Source organism: Ursus maritimus, unplaced genomic scaffold (assembly GCF_017311325.1).
Source record: "Ursus maritimus isolate PB19 unplaced genomic scaffold, ASM1731132v1 scaffold_35, whole genome shotgun sequence".
In the NCBI taxonomy this organism is placed as follows: Eukaryota; Metazoa; Chordata; class Mammalia; order Carnivora; family Ursidae; genus Ursus; species Ursus maritimus.
Window position 1 is genome coordinate 11,770,786 of NW_024426119.1, and position 10,421 is coordinate 11,781,206.

Sequence of the window (10,421 nt, forward strand, 5' to 3'; positions counted from 1 at the left end):
CCAGCCATATTGCCATTACCATCACCTAACCAATAGGATTTACTCAACTCAGAATGGGTCCATATTAAGCACAGCTGGACACCATATTATGCTTCTCATGAAATTCCCAAGGTGTTTGAGTATCCTGATTTAAAACACACACTCAAAAACCAACAAATAGCAAATGCCTGAACTACCTCTGAAATCCTTTTCCTGTTTGTTGGATACATTTGCCTTAGGAGAAAGGAAGGAAGCCAGGTATTACATTCAAGATGGGGGAGGGGGAAGCCGGCAAGAGAATACACCCAGTAATCGTTGACATTTAGCCAACTTTTTTCAACACTCGGTAACAAAGGAATGTCTCTATAAGACCACTAGGGAGGAGAGATGGTTAGTATAAAGGGAAAGGTGACCGGGTCTCATACCGTTTAAGTCAGAACCCGGCGCTGTCAATATCTCAACCACCACAAAGAGACAGGCTTCCAGAAAACCAATGGTCAAGGCGATGGTGGAGTTTAGCATCCCCAGGCCCTAAAGTCTGGCAGTACCCCAGACTTGCCCTGTCAGCGCCCCTTTCCAACGGAACGGATTTCCAAAGGGATTTCCCTCTTCCCTCCCCACCCTTCGAGTAAATACGGCTAGCAGCGCAAAAGTGCACATCCCAGGGGACCCAAGATACCCGGGCCGAATGCAAATAACCCCCAAATAGAGCCCTTTCTGGGAAAGTGCTGCTTCCAGAACCTTCTCAACACCACTCCTGCTTCCACTCGGGGCTTTTACTTTAAACCAGCTACGATGGAAAGGGAGGGCTGAAAAGAACAGGCCCCTCCCTAGAGCCAGCCGCCAGCTGCCCCAGGTGCACCAGGTGCGTCCCGGAGGCGTGGGGGCAGGGGTAGACGGGCTCTGGAGGGCCCTGCGCCTCGAAGTGGGCCCGCCTGCGGCGGAGGCGGCTCTGGATGGGGGTGGGTGGGCGATGGGTGGGTCCCTTACGGTCTCCCTCAGCTTCCTCTCGTAGTCCAGCTCGCGCTGCAGGCTGCCCGCGCGCTCCTCCGCGGCGTCCGCCTGCTCCTGCAGGCTCCGAATTTTCCTCCGCACCGCCTCCAGCGAGCTGCTCCCGGCCATTGCTCGGGGCGGCGGCGGGCTGGCGGGCGGGCTGCGGTGGGAGAGGCCGGCTGCCGCGCTCCGGCCGCTGCTGCCGCACTCCTGAGCGCCCGGCCGCCCCGCCCAGGCCGCGCCGCGCAACGGCGGCGCCCCCAGCGGCCCAGGACCAGCCCGGAAGTGGCGGTCGCCCGGGCGGCGCAGGCGAACCGCAGGCGGGTGCGCGAGCGCCGGGGGCGGGCACAGCGGGCGGGGCGGGGCGCGCGCCGCGGACCCCGGGAATTTGCAATCCGCGGGAGATACTGCGCATGCTCGCAGCAGCGGGGCTGGTGAAGACGGTGGGCGCGTTGAGGGACACCTGGAGAGCTGGGCACGGCCGGGTGGCAGGCCAGCGTGCCAGGGATTTTACTTGGATTCCCAGCGCGCCTCCCTGGCTCCACGGTGACCCGGGGTAACGGACCGGGCTGCTAAGGGCGACGGTGCCGCCTATTGGCGGCGGGAGCATTGCACTCGGGAGTTCTGGATTCCGAAGCCGGAGAGGGAGAGAAGCTGAGCAAGGGGTTTGGGGCCTTAATGTGTCCCGGGTGGGAGTGTTCCTCGTTGCAGAGAACCCCAGCACGCAAGATCCTAACCACACAGGCTTTTCCCCCTCCCCAAACTCGCGAAGGGAAAGCCACTAACATACTGCACTGCGATTAAACCTCCTCCTCAATGCAGCCTTCCTAGGTTAGAATCTGGCTCCTGCATCTCTCCTGGCTGTTCACTTTGGCCAAATAACTCGACTTTCCTGGGCTTCATCTATAAAAGTGGGGTTAATAGTAGCACTTTCCTCATAGGGCTGTGGCGAGGATTATGAAATCATACAAAGCACTTAGCACAATACATTGTACATAGTTAAATGATCGCTTTAGTGATGCAGGCACTGACTTAAGAGTCCGGCCGGGCGCGTAGCCAGTTGTGCTCTCAGGGCCCGGAGCCTCTTTGGGGCTCACTTTCCATAAAAACAATCATCTCGAGGGTCCCTTATACGTACACACTTCTCTGGTTTTAGATCAGCCTCAGAGATCTTCTGGAATCTGATCAATTCTGGGCTGGACTGGGATGCCTTTCAAAGGCACAGCCGGGAAGGCTACAGAGCCCTATGAGAGCCTCTGGCTACAGCTGGATGAAAACCCACGCTCTGGGAACCGTCCTCCGCCAATTCTCCCACGGGGCTGCATTTTTAAATGCCTTCTAAGTCTCATGGCTTTCTTCCTCACCTTTCCCACAGGAGGCCCTTCAAGTCAATTTCTGATGTGTTTAACTGTGGCAATAATGAAGAAAATAAAGCCATACCTGACAACCCCCTTCCTCCGCCTGCAAAGCCCTAACATCGAACCTCCTCCTTGGCTTTCCGGACTCTTTTTTCTTTGGTCGGTGTCAGTCCGGCTCAGACTCACAAACCTCAGCACGTGCCCTCACGTCCTGTAGGTGGAGCCTCTCGCTTTGTTTCCGCGCAGTTCATCTGGTCAGGCAGGGAGGTTCCAGCTCCTCCCCTCGAGGAGTATAGACAGTGCACCTCCAACTTTGGAGATGGAGGAAGGGGGAGTCAGGCTGCCTCCAGGAGGAGCCCGGGAAACTGCTGGACACTTGCAAGTGCTCTCGGCAGCCAACTAATGACTTAATGTCCTGCTTTTCAAACACCTGGGAAAGACAGTTTCAGGTGAGTTCATTTTCATGCTGATGTCATTATACAAGAGTTTAGGACAGTTCTCTCTCTTGGCTGCATATTTAAAAAATACTAATGCGTGCGGCGCCTGGGTGGCACAGCGGTTAAGCGTCTGCCTTCGGCTCAGGGCGTGATCCCGGCGTTGTGGGATCGAGCCCCACATCAGGCTCCTCCGCTATGAGCCTGCTTCTTCCTCTCCCACTCCCCCTGCCTTGTGTTCCCTCTCTCGCTGACTGTCTCTATCTCTGTCGAATAAATAAATAAAATCTTAAAAAAAAAATACTAATGCGTGGGTCCCACTCCCAGAGATTCTGATTTAATTGACCTGGGTGCAGCCTGGATCCAGGGTTTTAAAACCTCCTTAGGAGATTCTGTTTACATAAAGTTGAGAATTACTGATTTAGGAAGCAAGGCATAAAGACTCACATACTGCAAATATCAGAGACATCGCAATTATTGAGGGGGGGCTGAGAGAAAATGGAGACTTCAATCTCCTTCAACCTCGTTTAGGTGGAACACCAAAAATTTCACACCAAAACCACCAGGGTGCTGCTGCCTTGTGAATTACTTTTAAGTAATCCCCTCCTTCTGGAATAAGATTTGTAAAATATGATGGTAAATAGGTAGAAAAATGTTTGTAGTAGTAGGAAAAATGAAAATGTTTTGACACTGGTGAGTAATGACAGTGAAGTATCCTAATTCCAAATATGATTCTACCTCAGGAAGCTGACCTCCTACCTCCCTCTTTCTCTAATGATTCAGTCTCTTCCTCCTGAAGTCTTGACTATTTTTACTAGTTAGGAATCATTTTAAATACAGCATTTCTTCACAAATGTTCTTCAACATCCTTACAGATTCCAAACAACCTAAAATATCTTAAAAGGGAAAACGATCAATACTAAGAAAGAAAGAAAGAAAGAAAGAAAGAAAGAAAGAAAGAAGAAAAGTACCATATTAGGGACAGTTTTCCGGTAGGAAAAAAAAGAACCAAAACAGTTTCAAAAATTTCCCTCCCCTGCTAACCACGCCCCCCCAAGGTGGCTTTAAATAGCCTCATTTCCACTTCTGCCCCACCTCATTCCAGCATTCCCTTAAACAAGACTTTTCCATTAAGACATGATAGCACCGCATAGTTACAATAATCATGATCTTTTTTCCCTTTAAGAATTGTGGTGGCTTTTTTCTCCTTCTCTTGCCTTCAGTCTTACTGGGCTATTTTCAAATTCTCTGCATTCTTTTCCTTATAAGGAATATCTCTCCTAGATCTATCAGCGGCTCTTTTGAAAAAGCTAAATAAACGTCCTGCTGGAGAATTTGGGGGAGACACGCATCCTCCGTTTAACCTTATACGGAGCAGACATCTGATCTACATTACACAAAGCAGGCGCAGTTATGTGTGTTTTTTGGCTCTTTTTCTAAAGCCAGGTAGTTTGTAACTTTAAAGTTTTAGCTAAGTCAGTGCTTCTGTGAACCCCCTTTCCAGTAATCTTGACAGTCATCGAAATATTTTTGTTGATTCTAAATGTCCTATGTCTGGGTTTCTCATTTACAAAGCATTCTTGGAGATTACGTGTTAAGCCTTTCATGCCACAAAAGGCCTTTACTGGTTGCAAGACCCAAGACCCTCCAGCAATTTGCATTTTACTCTCATAAGAGAAATTCTGCCATTGTGCTTGGTAGTTCAACTTCTGGGCACAGCTTTCCCCGGTGCTCATACATTCTTGGAATTGTTACTAACTTCCCAAGGAATTCTTTCCTAATTGGGCCTCTAGCCTTAATGAGCTTCTACAATGGAATCCAACAGTGTGAAAAGAAGTCGTTCCTTTGGAAATCTAATGCTTGGCTTGACTTACGGGGCAGGGCAGAAGAGGCAAGCTCTTCAGAGAAGAAGATTCCAAAGTGCAGTGGACAAAGTGCTAGTAGAGTTTTTGCAGTGTGTGCATCACCCCTGAAACTATGTGGTGGTTGTCAGAAGGCTGACAGGTGGGGGTGGGGCAAGCAGGAGGGGCAGGGGGCAGTTAGCTCACTATACCATATAAAGCACTGAGCTATATATAACTCCCAGGGTACTTTCAGGATCTAGTGCTGTCAGACTGCAGACCCAAGCAAGTATCATCTTCCCAGGAGGATCTTAAGGGCAGGATTAAGCCTTCTCTAGTGAGAAAAGAGGCCTCAAGGGTCTCTGCACCCCAACATCAAGCTCAGCCTTCTGAGTAAAAGTAGCACCATGCCATTCCTTCAATTTAGAGGCCAGGCCCTCTGTACCCTGACAAGACTCACCATGGAAAACCAGGCATTCCCACCTACCAGAGGCGGAAAAGGAAAGAAAGTAAAGAAAACTAGTCATTCTGTTTGCACAAACCTTGGTGATGACACCTCAGAGGTTTTCTGCCAGGGAGGCAAGGTTCACCTCCTGCATCCAATTTCAGCCACTCCACTCCCAGCTTCTTACCCACCCACCTCCACCCCCAGAAGGGGGGAAAGAAGGAGAAAAAGAGGAGTGGATGAAATATAAATGAATGTGTGCAATAGAAGTCTGAGGCAGCATCCAGTGCTCTGGGCCATGTCAGGGCTGTGTGCGGGTGTCCAGCAGGAGGAGGTGACCCTCCTCCATTGCTCCTTGGCCATTGTGGTGATCGCAGAGTGGCCAGGAGGTGAGGGAGGCAGTGTGTGCGTGCACTTACGTCCGTGGCCTTTTTCTCCGCCAGCTCCAACTTCTCCTGGGCATCTTTGAGAGCCTCGGAGTATTTATCCAGTTCATCCTCGGTGCCCTTGAGTTTCTTTTGCAGCGACACCAGCTCATCTTCCAGCTGGGAGTTGGCCGTGGGGGACGGGGAGGGGTGGGGGTGGGGTGCAGCAGGCAGCGTGATCCCGCAGGGGAGGGGTGTGGGTGCACAGAGCCAGAAGGACAGGGACAGCGGGAGAGAGACAGGGAAAGACAGGGAGGGAGAGAGAAAGAGAGAGAGACAGAGTTAGCCATTCGTGCGCCGCGCACGCCGCGCGCCCCGGGTACCTTGGCGGCGGCCTCATCCGCGGCCAGGAGGCTGTCCTCCGCCTTGTGCAGCTCCTCCAGCACCCGGTCCCGCTCGTCCTCCGACACCCGCAGCAGCTTCTCCTTCGCCGCGATGTCCTCCTCGAACTGGGGGGCAGCGGCGGGCGGGCGCGGGCGGCCGGCACGGACCGGGTGTGAGACATACACAACACACGAGCGCCTGGTTGGCTAGGGGCCCTCGACTTGGGGCGCCGCCGACTTGGGGTTCAAGGGTCTCTAGGTAACCTCTTCTCTCCCGTAGCTGGAACCGCACTGTGGCCTACCCTGCACCCCCACCTCCCGCGGGACGAGGCTCCTGCCCAGGTCTCAGCGGGCTCAAGTCCACAAATGGGGGTGCAAAAACGCCCCTGTCTCCCTGGCCTTCGGGCCGCACTCTCTGTTCTGTCCCATCTTTGTTCTTAGGGAAAAACTTCATGACTCCCTCCCCCCCGCCCCGCCCAGTCTCTATCCCAGTTGAAGCTTTTATTCTTTCCAGTCAAAAGTCCAGAAGAACGTCTAACACTTTCTGGACTCGATTCCCCTCAAACCATCCCCCGTCCCCGATCCGACATTGATCCCAGATCCTGAGAATCATGTGCCTCTAGGGCTTGAGTTGACTTTCGCGGGCTCTGGGAAGCAGAGGAGGGAAATAAACGTCCCCAGACGAGACCAAAAAGTTAGAATAAGCCCGAGTCTTGCTCTTCCCCTCCCCCTTCTCAGCTGCGCGTCCCTGGCCGCCCAGGAGTGGGGGGTGGCTCCCCCCGTCCCCGGGGTGAGAGGCCGGGCAGGGGTGCCAGGCGCCCAGGTCTCGGGGGCACCCGGGCGGGCGCAGGGCCGGGGAGGCGCAGACCTGCTTGCTCCTGTCCTCCGCCGCCTTCTTATCGGCTTCCGCCTGCTCGGCTCGATCCAAGGCGTTCTCCTTGTCGAGCTTCAGCATCTGCATCTTCTTCTTGATGGCGTCCATGGTGGCGGCGGCGAGGGGCCCTGGGGCTGCGGCGGGAGCGGCGAGGCGAGCGCGCGGTGGGGCGGCCGAGCCGGAGTGCGAGCGCGGAGCCGCCTGCTGCTCCCAGATATGTACTTTCCCAAGGGGGCGACCGCATTCCTCGAGACAGCCAATACTTTTTTGGAAAAGCTTTTTTCTCCTGCCCCCTTCCCCCCTCTTCTCCCTCCGCCCCCTGCCCCCTCCCCGCTCCTTCCCGCGGGGGCCGCGCGCCCATTCGCTGCCGCCTGCCGGCCTCCCAGTTGACGGTGGATATGACTATATATGGGGACCCGAGCCGCCGAGGCGGCGGCCGGGCGAGGCCGCCCTGTTTCCAAACCTGCGCGCCAGGGAGAGGGCGCCGAGGCCTCGCTGGGGCCGAACCGGGCCGAGGCACAGACCTCTGCCCTGTGTCCTCCGCGCCCCCTCCCCCCGGGGCCCGCGCCCCGCCGTCAGGGTCCCCAGCCGGGCCCTCCCGAGCCCCAGGAGGCCGGGGGAGCGGGGCAGGTAGTGGGTGTGGGTCGCCCGGGGGAGCGGCCAGACCCCGGCGCTCTCAGCGTTCGGCCCCGGGGGGCCCCCAGCAGCCGCCGCGCCCGGCCCCAGGCCTGCGCGTTCCCCGCACCCGCCCGGTGCTTTCCGCGCAGCTCTCAGCTTGCCGGGTGTCATCTGGGCGCTCCCTCTCCGGAGGAGGGAAGGGATTGTTGAGAGGAAGACCTGGGGGCCCCTCCTGAGACTTTCGCGCTGGTGCGGGTCGGGATGTATGGGAATCGGTCTTCTGTGTGCCCTTCTCCCTATGGGAGGGACAAATACTTTAGCGACACAGGACCCAGTTGGCTTACTTGTGCGTGTGCCTGTGTGTGATGGTATGGCAAAGGTAGGCTGTGTGTCAGTGTGTAGGTGGGTGGGTGGAAGTTTAAAGAGAAGGAACTGTGAGCTTCGACTCAGGCACCGTAGTCTTCAGTCTCTATCACCAGCAGCTGTGTGACCTTGACGAGTAACTTAGCTTCAGTATTTTTTTAAATCCAGGGGGTAGATGATCCCTGAGGTGCCTCCAGATCTAACTCTTCATCATTATTCTTGCACTGATTTCAGGGAGTCGGCCTCTTTCCATGTTCAGATGCTCAGATACCAGGTTGCCAAAACCCTGGCTGAGTGTTATCCCAGTTAAGTCATTGTATCCACAGCCATAGCTCTGAGGAGGGATCAAGTCCAGCTGTGTATAGTGAGCTCTGCTTGCAGGCAGGAGGATTTCCCCTCCATCTCTCACTCTTCCCAGCCCCCAAGGGGGAAAAGAGCTTTGGTGGAAGGGAAGAAAGGGGGCTGCCCTAGGGCCCTGTCTGACACTGGCGGAGGCAGAGTTGGTGAGGGTCTTGTTAACAGTCCCCACAGAGTAATTCACAACCTGTACTACATGGATACCGAATATTCCCCAGATGGTGTCTGAGCAGTTTAGGCAGGCCAAACAACTTGTAAGTCCTTCAGAGAATGATCAAGTTCCTCTCCAGGATTTTATCAGATTTCTTCCACTAACCCAACTGCCCAGGTAGGAAAAAATACCCTGACCTAGCGGTCAGAACATTAGACCTGTGTGCATAGGCGCTGCCTGGCACAGAAATTCACTAGGACCCTTTAATCACCATATGTCAACCCAGCCACTGGAGCACAGAAAAGGTTCAAGGCCTCTGGGCAATATACAGATGCATGGACCACAGGGAGCTGACTCCTTAGCTTGGACCTCAGCACAGGGGACAAGAGTAGGGACTCAGGAGTTAGACTGCAGATTCCAAACCTGGCCTGGCTACCTCCTTGCAATGTGGCCCTAGCCAGGTTACAACCTCTTTAAGCCCCTGTTTTCTCTTCTGTAAAAGTAGGTGTAGAAAGTCTTCCTTCTTAAGGTTGTCACAATCATGAAAATGAGATAAAGAGTGAAAAGCATTTGTCTAGCACATAGCAAAGTGCTTGGTCGATAGTGGCTGTTTGGGTAGCAGACAGCAAATCATTTCTCCTCTCTGGGATTCAATTTTCTCATCTATGAAACTAAGCAACTGAACTAGAGAAACTCCTGGAGAGATCATATATTACTGACTTACCTCCACTGTGTGTAATAGCGCAGAGGAACTCCTTAAAGCTTCCTTGAATGTCCAGTGCTACAGATAATTCATTAAACACACTGTTGGTGAGCACCTGCTATAGACTAGGCAGGCACCAAGCTCTGGGATTCCAAAATGAGTAAGACATGTTCACGTCCTCCACGTGTTCAGCATGAGCAGGGGCGGGGGGGGGGTGGAGAATTCAGAGGAGGAAGACCTAAAAATGACCACAGGTCATAGCAGACAGAAAAAAACTTTTCTGAAAATGGTGGGTCTTAAACTGATTCTAGAGGGGTGTCTGGGTGCCTTAGCTGGTTAAGCATCTACCTTCGGCCGGGGTCATGATCTCAGGGTCCTGGGATCGAGGCCTGCGTTGGGCTCCCTGCTCAGAGGGGAGCCTGCTTCTCCTCGCTCGGCCATTCCCCCTGCTTGTGCTCTCTCACGCTTTCTCTCAAATAAATAAATAAAATCTTTAAAAAAATAAACTGATTTTAGAGGAAGGGTAGCAGTTAGAGAGAAGGGTATTGTATGAGCCAAGAGAAAAACAAGGAGTGTGTGACGGTGGTTGCACAGTAGGTGTATTTGGGGGTAAAATGGGGCATGAGACTGAACAGATAGATGGGGGCATATGGGACTTGAATTTCAGGGTTCACATGTTCAGGTCTTCTTGTGTGGGTTGAAGCCATCCACTTCTGTTCCCCTCCCTGCACCTCCCACCTAAGTCTATGTTCAGAGGAGGAAGACTGTGGTGTCCAAGTGTGGAAATAGAGCTGCATAGAGCCAATTTTTAAAAATCCAGTAGTACCACGTCATTGATCCCTAGACTGATGGGTTAACATAGCAGGTCCCTGGGCTCAGTAATTTCCATTTCACCACCATTGAGAGTTTGCTCCGTAAACAGCCTGACAGCCAGACCTCACCCAGCTTGATGGACTGCACATCCATGACCTCTCTGTCATCAAGAGCAAGGACAAGCAAACATCATGACTTAACTCAAACAATTTCTTCCGTACTGGACAGGTCTCTTGGTGGCTGGAGAGGATCAAGGGGGCTGGGCTAGACAGCCACGTGCTGCAGTATACATCCCTGTTCCCAGCAGACTGGCCATGACTCAAGGACAGATCCATTGGCTAACCAGGGACCTAGCTTGCAGCCTATAAGACAGAGGGACTGGGCTACTCAACTTCTCTCTGACTGCACTTTGAATGAAGGAACATGGAAAATATGAATCATTAGTTGTGGCTGCTGAAACAAAAGGGGTTTGCAGTCTTGGGCTGGAGATGTCTTGAATGAGGGCAATTAAGGCCATTCAGGCATATTTGAGCTTTCTCTCCAGTCTGGGTCTTGGTAGGATTGCACATCCCCACTCTGCCAAATTAGTGGTGGTCAATGATTTGTTTTGGCCAAGGAAATGTGAGCAGAAGTGACATATGGTGGACACTTTAAGAGCACATACGTCCTCGTGTTCCTTTTTCAAGACTGTTGCTGCTCTGTCATTCTGGGTTCCTAAGTAGCTATGATAAGAGGAATTCCCCT

At 53.3% G+C, this 10,421-nt stretch overlaps 1 protein-coding gene across 23 annotated transcripts in view; it reads right to left on the reverse strand.

Moving 5' to 3' along the window:
* TPM1 (tropomyosin 1) overlaps positions 1-6,953 on the reverse strand; it is a 66,007-nt gene extending 59,054 nt beyond the window's left edge. For 7 of the 23 annotated variants that reach the window (XR_005831958.1, XR_005831959.1, XM_040620553.1 and 4 more), the window contains exon 1: positions 970-1,204. Coding sequence is in view for 17 of the 23 variants with exons in the window: in XM_040620553.1 (XP_040476487.1) it covers positions 970-1,101 (132 nt within the window). In the remaining 6 variants the exon portion in view is untranslated. Of the gene's footprint in view, positions 1-969; positions 1,205-5,469; positions 5,596-5,798; positions 5,925-6,666 lie in introns of those variants that run through there. The other 16 variants (XM_040620550.1, XM_040620547.1, XM_040620556.1 and 13 more) reach the window with 15 other exon arrangements.
* Positions 6,954-10,421: the final 3,468 nt, after the last annotated feature.